The sequence below is a fragment of the Otolemur garnettii genome, unplaced genomic scaffold (assembly GCF_000181295.1).
Source record: "Otolemur garnettii isolate 467f Iridium unplaced genomic scaffold, OtoGar3 scaffold00026, whole genome shotgun sequence".
In the NCBI taxonomy this organism is placed as follows: domain Eukaryota; kingdom Metazoa; phylum Chordata; class Mammalia; order Primates; family Galagidae; genus Otolemur; species Otolemur garnettii.
Window position 1 is genome coordinate 11,823,438 of NW_003852421.1, and position 19,251 is coordinate 11,842,688.

Here is a 19,251-nt window from a genome sequence, read left to right on the forward strand (position 1 = left end):
CCAATATGCAGAGACACGGATAGACCCACCAGTCCCCTCCTGTCGCCCTCAACCTACCAGACTGGCTGCGTCATCACAGCCCTAGCTCGAATCACTCCATCTTATACTTACTACATGTCCTTTTCCCTAGTCTCATAGGTGTTGGACTTCTGGAGCTCTAAATGGGGGTCCCGTCACCCCCAACATAGGCACTTCCACAGCCTAGCTACATGCCACTTTTCTGTCCTGCAACTATATGGTTTTATTTTATTTTTTTAATGTGGATTTTTCAAATTGTTTGTTATTAAATCATAACTTTGTACATTGATGCATTTATGGGGTTCAGGGTATGGCTTCAAGGTTTTATTGTTTTGTTGCTCAACTAATGAAGGTGTATTCCACCTAGAAGACCAAGGATATGGTGGTTGTCTTTGTCTCAGTTGTTTGCTTTAGGCTTGGGAATAAATCGTACCTTTCTTCTTGGAACGTTCCCTTGTGGGGAATGATTGAGTTTCCAAGTTGATTTCTATCCCAGAGGGAGTTTGTTTCAGGGGTGGCTGAGAGCGGTACTCCCAGCTGACTCCCTGGTATAGCCGAGGTCTGCGACTGGATTAGGTCGCATGTCACAAGACCTCTGTGTTTAGGCCTAGAAGGCAGAGCCCATGTTTCCTTTCTCATTGGTCCATTCCCTGTGGTCTCTCCCCTTTTCTTTGTAGCTCCATCATCCTACATGAATAGCAGTGAATCTTTGCCTCAATTACTTATTCTAACACACTTTTTCTATGCTTACGCGGGGAGCGGTTCCCTCCCTCCTTATTATAGAAAAATAGTTGCTCGGCTTGCCTTTATTGAAGAAGCTCAATGAGGAACTGTAGATCTTTTTAGCTTTTTGAGCTGGAATTTGCAGTTCAGTCATCTCCTTACTCTTCTGTGAATTGCATTTGCAGTTTTCATTGCTTATTGATTTTGTCACTGAGTAGTGTTTGGTCTTATTATTCCTAGTTCAGGTTTATTGGTGTCTTTATGGTCTCAGGACTGAGAGATCATGGAAATGTAGGACAAGGTCAGTCACTTAACTGGTTGCACCAGGAATGCCAACCCTGTGCCCTAGTTCTATCTGCATTGCTCAATTTGTATAAAATGCTCTACCTTTAAAAATCACATGACAAAAATAAATACTTTAGAAAAGTATTTCATTAAGTTCTGGGTGAAATCTGGGGATTGTGCTAAGTATGTGTCTGTAAGGGAGAAACTTCTTTCTCAGCTCTCTTCAGTTCAGTTGTAGACAGACAGGAAGAAACCCCAGATTTAATTGGGTTCACAAAGAAATGAGACTCAAAGAAGAAGTTAGAATTTACCACCCTAGTAGGGTATGTGGGAGGGGCAGCGGGGCACATCTGTCAGAACAAGTGACTTAGAAGGGAGAGAGAAAGGATACTATGGAAGAACAAGTGAATTTTTTTGAAAGATAAATGGGCCTCTAGGAGAATAGATTGGAAGAAATGGTAGTTTTGTGTTAGTGTCTGTTAGTAGGTCCTAGGGAGGGAGATTTTTGGGAGGCTCTGATATTAGGTAGGTAGGGAATTTAAGGAACTTAGATGCCTTCAGCTCAAAATAATATTCATGCTAGAGTGGCTTACTTTCTGGCCCCTTTAAGATTAAACAGAGGTAGACACAAGGAAGAGTGCTGCTGAAGGAAGAAGCTGAGAGAATGAATAATGAACTGGGATCGTTTTCTAAACACAGAGGTTCCCTAGGGTCATTGTCTTGGTCTGTTCTGGGTGTGAGGTTATTACTATAGCTGCTTTCTTAGGGTATTTTGGAATGGGGCAGGACACTGGCCAGCTTTAAGTGTTCAGCTGAAAATGTTCTCATTTACAAATTGCTGGGGGTGAACACTAGCCTCCAGGACTGATGTATGGCAGACAATGTGGAATTGGGCAGTGTATTGACACAGTCAAAGATGGATGCCCCTTTGATCAAAAGGAGACCATTAGGGCATGTTTAGGCTGCTAGAATTGAAGAGCTGCATTATAAGGGAGCTGTTATGCACCCTCTCACTCCCCCCAGTGTCTTGCCACCCACATGTTTATGATTCTGCATTTGCTTTGTGTGCCTGCATAGCCTTTTCCTGAAGCCAGCAGGGAGGAAGGTGTTCTTGGATTCTGTTTCTTCTGATTTGTCAGTTGCAGAGTAGAGAAGGATGTAGTTCATTTCCACAGTTCTCAGCACATACATGGTTTCTGACCAGTGCAGACAATGCGTATCTCACCTCCTCCTTTGTTTTGGTTCCAATTTGCAACCGCCCGTCCCCGACCCCCCCCCACCACCACCCCTCCCAGACCCTTAGGCACACATTACTCTTTCTTTGAGTGGTGACTTGGCTTGTGGTGGTCATGCAGCATAGGTGAAAAGAGCTAGGAAGCAAGTTCTCTTCGCAGTGTGCTTTCATCTGTTTCACTGAAATAGTGTACAGGTTGCCCAGGTACAGTAGCTCACACCTGTAACCCTAGCACTCCGAGAGGCTGAGGCAAGTGGATCGCCTGAGCTCAGGAGTTGGAGACCATCCTGAGCGCAGGTCATCCTGAGCAAGACCCAGACCCCATGTCTACTAAAAATAAAGAAAATACTTGAGCCTTGTGGTGGACACCTGTAGTCTCAGCTAACTCTGGAATCTGAGGCAAAAGGATTGCTTGAGTCCAAGAGTTTGAGGTTGCTGTGAGCTATGACTTGACGGCACACTACCCAGGGTGTGACTAAGATTGTGTTTAACCCCCGGCCTATAGGTATCCCTGGGTTGCAAATGAGATAGGTTCTTCTGTAGGTTTGTTGTCCTGTTGAATTTGGATGTAAGTTAGAACAGGTACGTTTACTGATAATAGCCTCCATTCATAAGTGTGAGCCATACACGAGTCGTATGTTTATAACTTGGGGACTGCCTGTATTTTTATTTTGGTCAGGCGGTGGATGGAGTAGAAAAGAAGGGAGACTTAGGAAAACCCAACCACATACCTGTAGGGAGCATTGGCTAGTGTTAATTACTCCTGCCCTGAGAAGACTTACTGGAGCTCAGTTTGGAGCTGGGGGTGAAAGATAAAGTTTGGGAAGTAGCTTCCTTTTATTGTTGGAGGTTTATAAGTCTGTCGCATGGATGGCTATCTTCCTCCCCCGCTCATACCCTGCGGATTTCACATGTGATTATGATGCTGTAGAACTTTGATGTCTTTCCATGTCTTTCACTGCTGTCTATACTTTTTATCACCCTCCCCTCCATTTTGTAATGGCACGCAGAGGAAATGAGTGCAGCCAGGCTATAGTGAGGCTTTGTGCAGGGGCCTAGGATGGATCCACCCCTGCAGCCGCCTTTGGAGGGTTTAAGCTGCACTGAAGGAGGCTGACCCTGTGGCTTTATCATTTCCTGTCTCCAGACAGGGAAAATGGGCTTAAGCAGTAGGGATTAATGAAGGACTTAATTGAACAGGAAGTCTTTGTCTTTCAGCCCTTCAGACTTGTGCACAGCTTGGGTGTTTTTATCTTGAGTCCTGTTTTAAAGGTTAGAATATTTTTTTTCCAGGATATTTCCCAGAACTAAGTAGGGTTCAGAAATTGTCATGGAGTAAAAATGCTCATAGCTTCACTGACTGAAGAGGGGGGCTTATTTTGATTTTCTCATCCCTCCACTCTCACGTGGGAGTTTCTGCTACTGGTTTTCCTCAAATCCTTAAAAAGCCGGTAGTACTTTTATAGCATCACAGCAAATGCAAATATCATGTCTCTGGAAACAAACTGTAAATAAAGCTCCTTATTTAACAGCAATACTGTACCTTTGGCAGGTTGGTTCTGTCTGGAAGGGTAACATGTAATGTATTTGACCTCAAGGCCCCTTGCAAATCAAAGAAAATGACTTTTCATCTCTTGGACACGTTTTCGTTCTGCGATGTGAGGTCAAGTCAGAAGACATTCTTGCCCAACCCTTTTGAGGGTCCATTTAAACCATACACAGTTGGCTTGGGCATATATGTCCATAGATACTTACTGCGTTTCTGTTGTCCACTGCTGCTGTCCACATGTGTGACCTCTTTTTATTCATAACATTAGGTGGATTGACAGCCTACAAAGTTAGAGGGGGCCTGACAAGTGGCTGATGTGGAAAGACTAGAAGGACTACATATACTGGAGGGAAGTGTCTGAGGTTGTGGAATGGTTAGTAAAATTGAAAATGAGATAGAATATTGTAAGTTGCAAGGTTTGAGCTGACCCCTTCTGAACCCCTTCCCCCAGTCCCCACCCAGTTTGGTTTCTGCCTTATGGCCTGTGATGGGTTTACCCTCTGCAACCTTGAATGTTGGTAAAAATGCTGAGCTGCTTAAAGGATATTCTGGCCTTTATTATTATAGAAAGGAAAGTGATTTCCATGCCTTGCCCTGTTGCCTACTTTGAATTGGTATAGTTTCCTTGCTTTTATGTAAATTTCTGCACTACTGATGTGTCTCCTAGTTCTGTCATGGCAGGTGCCAGTGACAGGGATCCTGAGAAGTGACACTGCGTATGGTATCCTGTGAGCCCCTTTTTTCCTGTGGCAGAGTGCACTCTTGCTTCCAGATCACAAAGACAAAACAGCAAAAAGGAGGAAAACTACTCTTCTTAGCCCTTAGCAGATTCCTTAGTTATGATCGGGTTTTCATATTTTTAGGCAGTGTCATTAGAATTTAGACCTCTTTTCACAAACCTTCAGGAAGAGACAATGCATGGATTATATTGAATCTTTTTATTGCAGAAGGAACACCAGTCAGTATTTTAGTTGGTGATAATTTAGGTAACACTCCATACTTGGAAAGTTACAAATGATTATGGTTCAGCCTACTAAATACATTTTTGCGGGGAGGGGCAAGTGAGAGAGTCAAACTGTTGCCCTGGTTAGAGCGTCTTGGTGTCACAGCTCACAGCAACCTCCAATTCTTGGACTTAAGTGATTCTCTTACCTCAGCCTCCCAAGTAGCTGGGACTATAGGAGCCTGCCACAACGCCCGGCTATTTTTTGGTTGCAGTTGTCATTGTTGTTTAGGAAGCCCTGGCCGGGCTCTAACCTGCTAACATTCGTGTATGTGGCTGGTGCCCTACTCACTGAGTGATAGGTCCTGCCCCTAAATACATTTCTGTCAGAGCTCCCAAATAAATATTTTGGGCTTAGTCCTGAGAGAAACATGTATTAATATCATGGTGCATCACATTAGTTTTTTTTCCCCTTGGTAGAATGACCTTTTTCCCCAGTGCATATGAGGAAATAATCCTGGATGTCAGCTTTCAGGCTTATCTTTCAGTATTACAAAAAGCTGGATTGTGTATTGCTAGGTATCTTCCATATAAGCAAGGAACTTAGAGCTGGTGGGGTAAGGAGGTATTGCTAATGGTATTCCTGTTACTGCTTCCTGTGAACAGTGGCTGCCTACTTAGTTGGCACTGAATTTTCATGCTGGTCCTAAAACTGGCTATACCAGTGCTTGTCATAGTTGAGTTTTTTTTCCTGGGGTGATTCCACAGCTGGAGTCTCAAGACTCGCTATTGCCATCTATTGGCAATTATTGGCTACTTCATGAAATGACCAGAGGGTGGGGAAATTGCCTGGGATTCCTTTTCTGGGTGGCCCATTTTAAGTTAAGAAAATTGTTAGGAAGCTTAGTACCTGGGAGGGAGAGCATGTCACAAGCCAGACCCCACTCTGATCCTTTTGCTACTGCTGCCTTTGTGCAAACTCTGTTACTTGCTGTATAGACTTTTGCAATCCCACCTACCATGTAACTCCGTCTAGTAGAATATTTCTGGTGGTTTCTGGTAGGAAGTGTCTATAGCTGTGCTTTGAAGGACCCCACTGTATTTTGTTTTTTAATGCATGAGCTGTGTAGCATTGGGGAATGCTGTGGCATCTCTTTTCTTGAAAGAAGGAAGTAAAACATGATTCTCATCTCACAGGGTCATTCATTCTCCCTTACCCACCATCCTTGTTGCCAGGAGATTTCTGGCAGTTTGCAGTTGAGCACTGAGTAACCTAAAATTGAGAAACTGCTAGGGTTTTTGTTTAAACTATATTTTTAAAACCTAAACTGCCAATCTTGCGGAGAAGGGAGTTCAAAGCCAAATTCACATTTCAACTGGTTCTTCTCGGCAGTTAAAACTGAACATTCTCAACTTGTATAGCTGTAATAACCTCTTAGAAATTAGTTTTGGTCAGATTTTACCTAGATTCTTAAGATATTTCCACGCATTACTCTTCAGACTCTTGTTACCCTCACTTACGTGCTCTCTTCTGACTTAAGATCTACTTTTCACTCAGGACTGCCCCGAGACCAACAGTCCTTGTGGCCTGTGGGTTTGGAGTTGCAAGCCTGATAGGAACTGGGCTCTCCTGCCTCAGGGTGGCAGGGCAGGCAGCTTTTCATAGGTGGTAAACTGCAACTGTGACATTTGTGACTGACAGAATAAAAGGGCTTTGTTGCCACTTTAATTGTTGATTAATGATGATCCCCCTCAAATTTGACATGGTTGCTTTCTAGGACACAAAAGAACTCAATGTCAAATGTTTCCTTGATCCTGACAGTCATGATTTTCGAGCAATCTTAGTTCTTTGACATTTCAGGATGCCACAGATTTCAAGAAACATAATTGAATAATTTTTATTAATTGAATTGAAAGCTGTACTACGTATTGCTTTTCATACCATTTGTGTGGGGCATCACCACCCCACACTGATTTTGGTGTACCAAATCACGTCTTATTTGGGAGGAAGGTCGTAGCTTGTAAATAATTAGTGCTGTTAACTTTGATATTCTTTTTTCTTTACTGTCCCTAATCTTTTCCCCGGAGTAAAAGAAAAGAAAGGTCACCTATCTCTCTGCTGCCTGCTTTCCACTTCTTATATTCTGAGGGAGTGAAGTGCTTGTGAGCAGGTGGTGGTGACGCTGAGTTTGTTTGTAATACTTGCCATCTCTGTAGGCTGGCGTCTTAATGGGTAGAGTTGATGAATATATTTATAAGCAGTTATGTTAGTATTCTTAAGGGTGTCTCAAGGTTCTGAAGAAAGTCAATATGTTACCTAAATGAGTTTTTAATTTTCATTGGAAGGCTTAAGTCTTAGGAAGCACAGATTATAGATAGCTATTGCTACAATTTAATCATTTAATGGAACAGTGGGGTGATTTTTGGAATTGTGACATTTTCCTCAACTATATGTATATGTACATGTAAATGATGTTTTTTGAGGCAGAACCTCACTCTGTTGCCCTGGGGTTGAGTGCCCTGGTCCTGTCATAGATTACAGCAACCTCCAACTCCTTGGCTTAAGCGTTCCTCTTACCTTGGCTTCCTGGCTAGCTGGAGCTACAGGCCTCCAGCTAAGTTTTCTATTTTTAGGTGACAGAGTCATGATCTTGCTTAGGCTGACCTCAAACTCCTGAGCTTAAGCAGTCGGCCCATCTCAGCCTCCCAGAGTGCTAGCATTACAGGTGCAAGCCACTGCACTTCCAAAACGCCAGTCAGTATTCTTATCTGGAATGTAAAAGTTACCCTATTGTGCTGTTTTACTTGTCAACTAGCAGTTAGAAAGTTGGTGCTAGCAAACTTTAGCAGAGCAATAAAGGCAGTCTGGAGATTTATATTTTGATTTCTTACTGGGTATGGGCTGAAGGATCAGTACTTCTTGTCTAGAATTGGGAAATCACAGATCCAAAGAAGTGACAATAGTTACTATATTCAAGATAGCCCTTGTTTTATAGAGGAGGTCTGAGATCACAGATGGCTTCGAAGGTAGACAGGGCCTTAGTTTGTTTACCTTTTTTGTAGTCATCCTTAAAACAAAATAACAATAATAATTTAAGTGAGGTAAAAGGCCCAACTTGCCCTAGATGATAAATTAGTTGAACTAAAACTCCGGTTTTATGATAACCACTGCTGTTTTTCTTGTACCACTCTGACCAAGCAAAACTTAATAAGGATTCATCTTAAGAGGGGATTCAACCAACAAAAAGTTCCTTTAGGCAGATCGAGCCGTGGCCAACTTAGTCTGAATGGCTCCCTATGTAACTTAATTAAGACAAGTGCTGCAAATATTTAATATCCTGTGGTTTTTAGCATAAACAAACTATTTCATCTGTTTATATGTAAAGCAAGTAATGAGGCCTGTGGACCAGTCAGTATAGCTTGATCTCTAGAAGTACCATGAAGCAGGCTCTTCTCATGGAGCCAGCTGCCCTGCCTTTCTGTCATCCTGTGATGTCCTCACCACCTGACACATCAAACCAGGACAGTTTCAAGCTATGAGAACCGAGTGGGATGTGAGCTTCCAAAGGCGCAGCCTCCTGCTAGCGCTCCTTATTACAGACTCATTTGGTATGACTTGGTCTCTGCTAGCCTCTGGGTTCACTTGAGGATGTGTTTATTTTCTCTTTACTGTTCAGGATGTTTACAGCCATCCTGTGTGGTTTGCCCGCAACTGCACTTGCATTTGAATTTGGTGGGCAGCTTGCCCTGGGTAGGGGTATCCCCAGCCCGACCCCCCACAACCTCCAGTGCATACACAGGGGCACACTCTTATTTCTTTGAGTGGCTGCCAGGTTTGTAGTGTGTGTGTCTGGGGGTAGAAGAGTGGGTAATTATTTGGGGGATGGAAACACAGGAAATTTTTCTTGAATAGGCCTTTCAGCAAGTTGGCAAAGCTTCAGGGCCCGCTCCCACACCGTCACAAAGAGCGCTGCCATGCTGGTCATTTTGCATTTGCCAGACACAGAGTGTCTTATTTTTTGAATGAACAGACCCTGCCTCCCACCCATTCCTTGCTTTTTGTTTAGAATTGGAATGTAATCTAAATAATTGGATTTATATCAGCTTACATTTTTGATGTTGGAAAATTGAGTTAATAAAATGATGTTTTGGCATGCATGTCCCGCAACAAGGGGCCAGCTGCACATTCACTTCAAACCACCCGGTCCTGCCGTCCCAGCCGGTATGTGTGCATGTGCTGTGTCCGTCTTGGGTTTGCAGACTATCAGAATTCTGGACACAAATGCAATTTAATTAACCTGGAAATTGCTGTTGTGCCATTTTTAGGAATACCCCAGAGATTGAGTGCACAGATAGCGAGAAGCTGGTTGACTCTACGCTATAGAGGACTCCAGAGGAAACCTGGAGAAATAGTGCCACCCTCTTATGAGGCTTCTAATGGCAGGATGCCCAGGAAACTTCTAAATGCATCATTTGGGGAGGGGAGGTAGGGGCACAGGGAGGCTATTAACCGAACAAAAAAATAATTGGCATAGGATTTTGTCAGCTCATCTTGGGCTCTATTTATAAGTCTCATCTCATAATCTATCTTTATTGGTTTTGTTTTTTTAAAGTGACAGGGTCTCCCAGTCTGGTCCTGAACCGTTGGCCTCAAGCCATCCTCACGAGTAGCCAGGATTCCCATTGTTCCCAGCTACAGTCTAAACATTCATTTGGCTATTGGTGATGTCACCTAATGCCAAATGAGAGGAGGCTGTGGGAGGCTCAGCATATAAGCAAGGTCACCTTTTGTGTAGTTTAGGGAGTACAAGGGAAAAGAGAAAGAAGAGGCCCTTTCCCACTTTGGAGCGCATGCAAGCTTGATTAAGAAGCACAGTGATTATCTGACGTATGTGTGGCAGGATCCTCTTCCTGGGTCTAGCAGATAGGGGCCCATGGACAGTGGTGCAGTGTGAGGGCAAATGGAATTCAGTGGCACACTGGTAGGAGGGTGCCTTGTGCCACACTGTGGGATGAGAGCCAGAGTCGCCAGACCTTACTTGACGATGATGAGCAAGTGTCTAGGTAACTTCTCAAGTGGTGATGGAAATTGTGACCATGTCCACAAGTGCTTAGTGGATTTCTTTTTTTAACTAGCCTCTGTATTCAAGACATGTTTGTTCTTTATGGAACTGAATGATAGCCTACTGGGATGGCCACTCACTTTTCACTTTACCTGGGGCAGAGTGATGTGCCTCCTTACCTCCTGATGCGCCTGGATCGCTGTGTCCCTCATGCCTCTGGATTGCCGTTCGGTCCCTCCTCTGCTCAGCGCACTGTGCTTGTGCCTGGTTGTGTGATTGGTGAGTGATGAGCTGTGAATTGTGTGCAGTCATGTAGTGTTCCTCTTCCCTTTTTTCCTCAGCATTCATGTAGGGCTTGTCCCCTCTACTTGGTAAATCTACGAGTAGAAGGCGTCACAGAGGAGAGACTACACCACAGAGTGCTGCAGGCCGTCCGAGGGCAGCAGAATGGATTTGGGGCTGAGTGCTGGGGCTCGGGTAATATAGTACTTTGCTTTAGGAGGGTCGGAAGGATCTGAGGAGGAAACTTCTGAGCAGAGACGTGAAGGAAGTGGCCTCCATTATGCGGTAACAGGCCTGGCCCAGAGGTTGAGAAGAAGCCAGCCATGGAAGTGTAAAGGGGACGCGCATTCTGGATGGTGGGAAGAGTTCTGAGTAAGCAAGGTCTTTTTAGATCATTCCTACTGCCTCTGTCTCAATCATAGGCTGTCAGTTGACTTTCATTTCAGTACTTGTTTCTCTTTGAGATATTTGGCTTACATGGGGTTCACTCAGCAAGGTGGATTTATTTATTTTTTAATTCTCTTCCCTTCCATAACTGAAGAGCCATGAGGCTTCCTTACCCAGAGTGCCTGGCGCCCCTGACCCCAGCCTTGCTCACAGCAGAGTTTTGCCTTTCTCTGGCCTGGCAGAGAAAGTTCTGACCCAGGAACCAAATATTTGGCTGCTGGTCGTATTTGTTGGACTGTCCATGCTGTTTGGCCCTTGGCAGCTCTCATCCTTTTCCCAGTTATTCATGTGTGTGGGTGGGTGGGGCTGCTGTTTGTTTGTTTGTTTGTTTGTTTTGGAGGGGGTCTTTTTTAAGAGCCCTCAAAATACTGAAGTTAGTAACCTTTTTTTCTTTGAGACAGAGTCTCACTTTGTCGCCCTCTGTAAAGTTTGGTGGTGTCACAGCTCACAGCAACCTCAACTCTTGGGCTTAAGCGATTCTCTTGCCTCAGCTTCCCAAGTAGCTGGGACTACAGGCTCCCGCCACAACGCTCAGCTATTTTTTTGTTGTAGTTGTCATTGTTGCTTAGCAGGCCCGGGCAGAGAACCTGCCAGTCCCAGTGTATGTGCCCAGTGCCCTAACCACTGAGCAACAGGCCTGAAGTTACTAACTTTTAACATTTATCCCAAATATCACCAAATAGAAACAGCAGCCTGTATTTGTATTCTTCTGAACTTGCAGTTTGAATTTTGTCGTCCTTTAATTCTTTCTTCCCCCCTTTCTATCTCTCTTCTTTTTGCTTCTCTCTCTCTCTCCCCCCCTTCCCACACTACCCAGTGATGATCCGAAAGGAGACAACTTGTTTTCTCCCCTCTACTGCCACAACCCCAAGTTTAACCATACTGTAAATAAAATACTGCCCTCTATTTGTTTATCAACTATTCACGTCTTCTCTATTAGTTTTCACTTAACGTGGTTTGCTGGAGGGTTTGATTGAATTGTTTTCATGGACATAAGAATACAGGTTAGGGGACTCCTTAAAAAGTTAATACAACAGAAACACAAAAGTGCTGGTGCTGTCGTGCTTCCTTTCAGGGTTTGCGTGTGGGCAGACACCTTCTCTAGACTTTTCTCTGTATTACCAGGGCAGTAAGGTCCCTGTGGGCTAAACCTGAGGCTCCACATCTTGTTTTCCTCCCATACATTCCTGGTTTTCCCCTCAGCCCTCTTTTCACCGTAACCCCAACAAGAACTGGGACTCTGTCTTAGAACAGACAGTATTCATATTAGTAGTGCAGTGTTGGGGGGGGGTGTTTTTGGTGACAGTGCTAGTCAGCTGTTGGAAGGGAGGGAGAGAGTCAGTAAGTGGTACAGCTGACAGGTTTGCTACCTCCCCTGCAAGGCTGGGCGTGGGGTGCTGAATGCATCCCTCTCTCCTTCCTCACTTCTGTCCCCAACATCTCCAGGTGCAAAATTGTGGGTTTCCAGCATATCTGACCCCCTTCCCCATTCCTAGAGGGAATCTTTAGAAGGAATCCTGTCCCTGAAACATACCCCCGCCCTTCGGATTGCTCACTCAGAGGACTGGACTCTAAGTCGTATCCTCCTAACTCCTCCTATCCTCCTAACTCCTCGGTGGTGTGGCCAGCAAAGCAGAGTCAGCACCTCTGTTAATCCTCCCGGGATTCTGCGGGAGGAAAAGCCACACCACAGACCTGCCCTTTGCGGACAGCACAGATTTTTCTGGCCTATTTAAAAAAGATACTGGCTTGTCTTGTTCTCTACTTCCTGGTGTCATCTGAGTCTCAAAATACTTAATCACTTGGGAGCTTGGCTGCTTCCTCTGGGGGATAATTTATTTTGCTGCCACTTTTTAATCTGTTATTGCCTTATTTTTCTTAGTCTCACAGGGAAAGTCATCAGGCACGAAGTACCTTTTATTTGAACAGTGATAGGAGCCGTTTGTCTTTGAGGTCCCGGAATTATAAACTATCTCACTGTGCTTCCCTGTGTCGTCTGGGCTTCGTCTGTGTTTACTTGTTTGTTTTGCATTATGGCTGCGGAGTCTTCCCATCATGTGTGGCGTTTGTTTTCCCTGACTTCTAAAAAAGCAGCGAACGCTAACATCCTGTTCACACACAGGCAGTCTTTCTGTAAACTTCCTGCAGTACTCAAGAGTGTGAATTGTGTCCATTCCAATGAAGATGTATACATTATGTAATTGCCAATTAAAACAACTTTTCAGTAGAACAAAAAATAGAACAACTTTTTTTTGTTTGTTTTAAAACAAGAAGGTTGATGCAAAAGAGAAGCCTTGCTGTAAAAGGAAGGTAGTTCTGTTGGTGTCAGTCCTCCTGGAGGAAGTGTCGGAGAGTGGACAGTTTTCTCTAGCCTTCCCTTCCTCTAAGACTGTGTAGCCCACCCGTGAGTTGGGTACAGAAATTGAGAGTGAGCCTGTAGTTTGACTGATTTCACGTCTCACAATAAATTAGGGTTTGCATTTAGGGTTTGCCTTATGTCTTTTTCTTCCCTAGTTTAATTTTCCAGTGCTATTAAATAATACAGCCTTCCAACAGATAGAATATTTAAAGGGGAAAAAATTACCAAGTCAGAACTATTCCTCGTGTCAGGGAGTTAGAGGAGCATCACTCTAGAGTTGTCTATAGAGCTCCCGGCACCCTGTCTTTGACCTCTCAGTGCTCCCTCTGGGCTTAGCTGCTTCCTCAGCTCCGTACTGTGGTCCGTTATGTCTTAAGGTCATAGTTGGTTGCAAAAACCATAACATGGAGATAATGGCATCACTTTATTCCCTTTATTATACCATAGCTCGGGAATTTATGCTCAACTTGATCAACTTTCTCTTGATATTTGTTAATGTGACTATTTCTGGTTGGGTTCATTGTTGGGTTCTAGATTGTTTTTTGATGATGTGTGATGCATGTAGATGTTTCAGAGACTACACAAAGATTACCCAGTAAGTAGCTGAGGTAGTTATGCTTTCTTCAAATGTGTATTTATGTGGGGAATACGTGTGTGGTCTAGATAGTAGTGTGTTTGGTGGGTCGTAAGGAGAGCCAAGAATAGGTACTGGTTAGGGTACAAGGGAAGTGAAGGTTAAAGGAGAAGTTGAATCAAGAAAACAATCTTACTAATTAGGCTAGGCAAGAATAGATGTACCATGTAAATTTTTGGCACCAAGTATTTTTGAGTAGCGAGTATGGGGAATTATGAGTTTAAATGTAGAGGTATTAGTTTTCACAAAATGGAAAACAGTGAGAGAGACAGTGTGTATATTTTGCTCTAGGAAGTTCTTAAATACTATTAGCATGTTATTTAAAAATGTTAACAGTATTTTTTTTTAAATTTTTTTGCAGTTTTTGGCCGGGGCTGGGTTTGAACCCGCCACCTCTGGCATATGGGGCCTACACCCTACTCCTTTGAACCGCAGGTGCCACCTTGTTAACAGTATTTTAACCATCACAGTTTAAGATACTATGCTTTCTGTGTTATATAATGTATTCCCTACAATAAGTCTTCAAGGACTTGTGCTTTATTTAATTTTGTTATTTAATTATTTTTTGAATGGGCAGCATTTCCCGTCCAACATGGTGTTTGGGATTCTAACTAGGTCTTTTTTAAAGCCATATACCACAAGACTGCTTCTGGGTTCTTTGTGTTGTTTTCCTGTCTTCAAATAATATTTGTTGAGCATCTCAGTCAACAAGTCTAGATAGACAGCTTGAAGTAGCACACAAGCAAGTTCTCTTTCCTGGGAGTGTTTGCTGTTACAACATTGAGATCCTTCAGTTAGAGTTAGAGCTCTAGTATTAGGCAGTTTATTATAAATGTGTCAGTTTAGTTAGCCACGTAGTAAAAATATGTTAGTCTACTTTTTTATGTAGATAAAGGAAAATTTCACTGTTGGGTACAGTGTAAATAAAGAAGGAAAGGAAAGAAACTTTTCTAAGATTGATCAAGATTCAGATTGATTTTAAGGAATGTCTTACACATAAGATTTTTCAGATGAAAGGTGAAGTGTCTAATCAAGGAAACGTGAGTTGTACTCTGTAGGTATCAAGCAAATAGGTTAGGGACTTAATGTGGGATTGTAAGGGGGAAGAGACGTGAAGGGTAAATTACCCACCCCCACACCCCACTCCGGTGGAAATCTATACAAAGAGTTTTCATTCAGCTCTGTCAGCAGAGTGTCACCCATAATTTGGGGTTACCCAGCAAACTAAAGGGACCTTTTTGTCGTTGTTTTGTTCTCTATTACAAACGGCAGTCACTGTGGTGACCTTTTATGGGTGAGTTCAGAAGACATGGGAGGTTGACACACTTCCATCTGGAGTTGAAGACTGGGGCGGTGGTGGGTTGTGGGGTAAAGGTGGACTGTACTAAGGACACAGCAAGAGGAGAATTGCGTGTTTGTGCTCCTGTCGGAGGAAAGCAGGGCATGTTCTTTGCATGCAGCGGGGTAACCTGGTTTTCCTTCTCTACTGTGGACTGAAATAAAATAAAAAGCACAGCACCATTAATCCTGTGCCGTAAAACACCGTGTGCAGTTTTATGGAGCACACGTGTAGTTTATGCACACACATACCCATGTCCATAGCACATGTTTTATATCCACGTACAAAACAGCCCTCGACACGGTTTTTTTTGCTCTTTCAAGCAAGCTATGGTTTAAGAGAGCGTGATGTAGAACCTTAATTAGAAATAGTTTGCTTGAAATAGGATCTTTTCCCCCTTATGTGTCATGATTTTATTGCTGCATGTAGGTCTATCTCCTTGGGTCTCTGCTTAATTTATTTTTAATTTTCCTTTGCTTTTACAGGCCCAGGCTGCAAGCACAAAGGAAGTTTGCTCAATCTCAGCCGAACAGTCCCAGCACAACTCCAGTCAAGATAGCGGAGCCTTTGCTACCCCCTCCAGTTACTCAGATTTCGGACCTCTCAAAAAGGAAGCCCAAGACAGAAGATTTTCTTACCTTTCTCTGCCTTCGAGGTAAGACATGACTAGTTCATCTGCAAGGATTGACCTGGCTGAAAGAGAAGAAATGCAATCACAGGCATGGCTCTCTGCCACATTCATCCTTCAGTCCCCAGGCTTGTTTGAGGGAGAATGGAAAGAGAGGAATCCTACCTAGAGGTGCCTTCTGGGTGTGGTTTTTGTACCATATGTTTGTTGAATCTTCATATTTCATCTGTTTTCACTTAACTCTGATATCCTCCATCTTGGCGTCCCACTGCACAGTTTTCAGCTTAGGATTTTAATAATTTTTCTCCCTGCCACCCATTGCTGACTTTTCTTTTTGTTTTATTAAGTAGCTTTTCTCGGTGGGGGTCTTGTGGATGAAAGTGAAGACCCCTTCTCTACTGCTTCCTAAGGCCTGTCAGTTAGTGAGCCCACGGCAACCAGGGGCTTCTTGTTCTCCCAGCCCTGTGCCATGTTCAGAAAAACAGGGGGCTTGGCGCCTGTGGCTCAAGTGGCTAAGGCACCAGCCACATATACCTAAGGTGGTGGGTTCGAATCCAGCCTGGACCTGCCAAACAACAATGATGGCTACAACAACAACAAAAATAGACAAGCATTGTGGCGGGCTCCTGTGGTCCCAGCTACTTGGGAGACAGGGCAGGTGACTTGCTTAAGCCCAGGAGTTGGAGGTTGCCGTGAGCAGTGAAGCCACGGCACTCTACCCAGGGGGACAGCTTGAGGCTCTGTCTCCAAAAAAAAAAAAACAGAAAAAGAAAGAAAGAAAAACAGGGGTAGAACAGTAAAAGTACTGGTCATGTTTGTGAGTAGGACCAGTTGATGGAGGCCAGGTGCTGGTTTGGGATTCAAAGAGGCTCATTGGGGAAGGTTTATTATAGGAACTGTGTTTTCTAACAACAGTCAGGAAAGAACTAAGCAGATTATCAGAGAATGAGGAGGCTTTTCTGGAGGATATGATGGAGGGAGAAATGGGAAGTCATGAACGTGGCGGGGTTCCTTGGTGAGGCTAGTGGAAAGAAAATGAATACAAAGGGAAGGTCTTTGCTATAGGACATTGGTAGAAGCTCAGGGTTTAGTTTTTATTAAACATTTTGAAATAAGTCACAGAAAGATTTAAGTACCTTAAAAATAACTTTTTTTTCCTGACTTTTTGAGAGTAAGTTTCCAGCTATCACCCCCTTACTGAATATATTACAGTATATTTCCTTCAAAAAAAGGCATTCTCCTATAACCGTTGAACTGGGAAGTCCACAGGGCAATCCTCAACCATCTATGTCACCTTCTTCTTCTTTTTTTTTTTTTTTTATAATTTGTCAGCCATTTAATTAAGTTCTTTTGGAGAAATTTGAAACCCCAGTTTATGAGGCAAACTATTTGTCAGGGCAAGCACAGATTGCAGGTAGCCCTGGAGCTGAGGAATAGCTTTGATTTTCAGTAAAATTTTTGAGTCCACAGCTTTTTGATGAAATTTGCATTGTTCTGTTATCTCATATTTCTTTTTCTGTGGTTCAGATCTCACCTTCCTGGTGTCTGGGCTTCTGCAGCTGCTGCTGCTGCTTTATTATTTTTATTTGTTTTGAGACAGAGTCTTGCTTTGTCACCCTTAGTAAAGTGTCATGGTGTTACAGCTCACAGCAACCTCAGACTCTTGAGCTCAAGCAATTCTCTTGCCTCTGCCTCCCAAGCAGGGGGGACTATAGGTACCCACCACAACACCCATCTATTTTTAGAGACAAGGTCTCACTCTACCTCAGGCTGGTCTTGAACTTGTGAGCTCAGGTGATCCATCTGCCTCAGGCTTCCAAAGTGCTGGGATTGCAGGCGTGAGCCACTGTGCCCAGCTTAGCTGCTGCTTCTTGAAATAAACAGTAAGATGCTTTGGGATTTTAACATTACTGCTGTCAATTTTTGTGGTGGTGGCGATAACAAATTTTTCGTGTGTCTTTGGTGGAGGAACTCGATCGAAGACCAGAGATGCAGTCTTAAGTAGCAAGCCACTACATAGTTGCTTTAGGAAAACCGCCCTTTTGCCTCTGTGATGCCCGGTGAGGATAATCAGAATGGTCCTGGGTGTAATGAGAGATTGCAGTTTTCTCACATGCTGATTGAATGGTATTTTGCCGTAGCTTAATAACTTTCTAGGCACATCCTTTGTGGGATAACGTCTAGGCATTTTGTGAAGTTTAACCTCCCGAGTACCACCATTCTTGTCCCCACCATCTGCTTTTGTAACAGTGGCAAGGACCTTCAGCTTCTTTCTCTTTTCAATCTTGGATTTAGCCATGGTGTATTTCCTCTTACACACCATCTTTCTGGAATACGTGGCAGAGTAGGAACCTTTCTATTCCTCTGATCAGAACTGGATTTTGGCTGCAGTGGGTTCCCCTTCTTGGTCTCAGGTTTCTTCTCTTTGGGAACTAGTTTCTCAACTTTTTCACGTGCCATCTTACAAGTTGGGAAAGAGAAATCGATGTCATGTTCTTTTGAGTGCTTTCGCATGCCTTGGTTTGGGGTGGAAGGATCCTATTCAGAATTAAGTGCAGTGCCTTTAACTGTCTGTAGCAGGGATCCTCAAACTTTTTAAACAGGGGGCCAGTTCACTGTCCCTTAGACCTTTGGAGGGCAGACTGCGGGCCCTGGGACGAGTCAGCTACTAAGCAGGACAGGCAGCTGTGGCAAAAACACCTGGCAGGCCGCATGTGGCCCATGGGCCGTAGTTTGAGGATGCCTGATCTGTAGTCTGTCTTGTCTAGAACAGTTCCACAGACTCAGTCTTCGATGACACTGACACTTGAAGATTATAGGTCAGTTATTTTGTAGAATACCCTTAGATTGGGTTGCCTGGTGCTTCCTCATGATTGCGCTCAGGTTTGTGAATTTGGCAGGACCATCACAGAAGTCAGGCTTCGTTCTTGTGTCCTCTTGGTAGCACATAATTTCAGTCTGTCCCTTGTAGATGACACGTGTTTATATCCAGTGTAAAGTTATCTTTTTCAAACTTTGTAATTTATAAAGTATTTTGGGGGCAGCTTCTTTGAAGCTATGTATGTATATTTCATTTCTTTTTTTTTTTTTTTTTAATTTTTTTTTTGTGGGGGGCCAGCCTGGGTTTGAACCTATCACCTCTGGCATATGGGGGCTGGCGCCCTACCCTTTTGAGCCACAGGCACCGCCCCTATATATTTCATTTCTCATCAGACTTTTTCTAAGTATCTGTTGATACTCATATTTTATTTAAAGGGATATAATCTGTTACTATCGTTATTTATTTCAATGTTCACATTGTACCAGATCCCAGATTATGATCTGTGAAGCTCCTTTAGCCTGGTGTTTGTGTCCTTTTGACATGTTCCTGTCATCCATTGAGCCTTGTTCCTAGCACAACGAAACACACCAGGCTCATTCTACACTTCCCTGCCTTCAGCCCTGGAATCGGCCCTTTATCCAGAGAATCTGGGTTTCTTCTGCCCCCTAGAAGCCTATATCTGAGCTTAGGTATCTTGGAAGCTGTTAGAATATCACTTCTCTTAGGCCTGCTCTCTGGACTGAGGTTGTGTGTGTGTGTTCCATGCTCCATTCAGTATATCAAGATATATCTCTAGAGCTCTGTGTTTATTAAAATTGTGAGTTAACATGGAGTTTCCAATTTCATTATAACACCAAAGTGTTTGTCTGACTTTCTTCCATTCTCTATTCAACCTTGAGAAAACTTTGTTCCTCTTACCCTTAATA

The 19,251-nt window shown here is 43.5% G+C and overlaps 1 protein-coding gene across 2 annotated transcripts in view; it reads left to right on the forward strand.

Moving 5' to 3' along the window:
- Positions 1 to 19,251, forward strand: part of JARID2 (jumonji and AT-rich interaction domain containing 2) — a 285,849-nt gene that overhangs the window by 198,563 nt on the left and 68,035 nt on the right. For both annotated transcript variants that reach the window (XM_003788317.2, XM_023512349.1), the window contains one exon: positions 15,362 to 15,531. In XM_003788317.2, the coding sequence (XP_003788365.1) occupies positions 15,362 to 15,531 (170 nt within the window). The remainder of the gene's footprint in view (positions 1 to 15,361; positions 15,532 to 19,251) is intronic.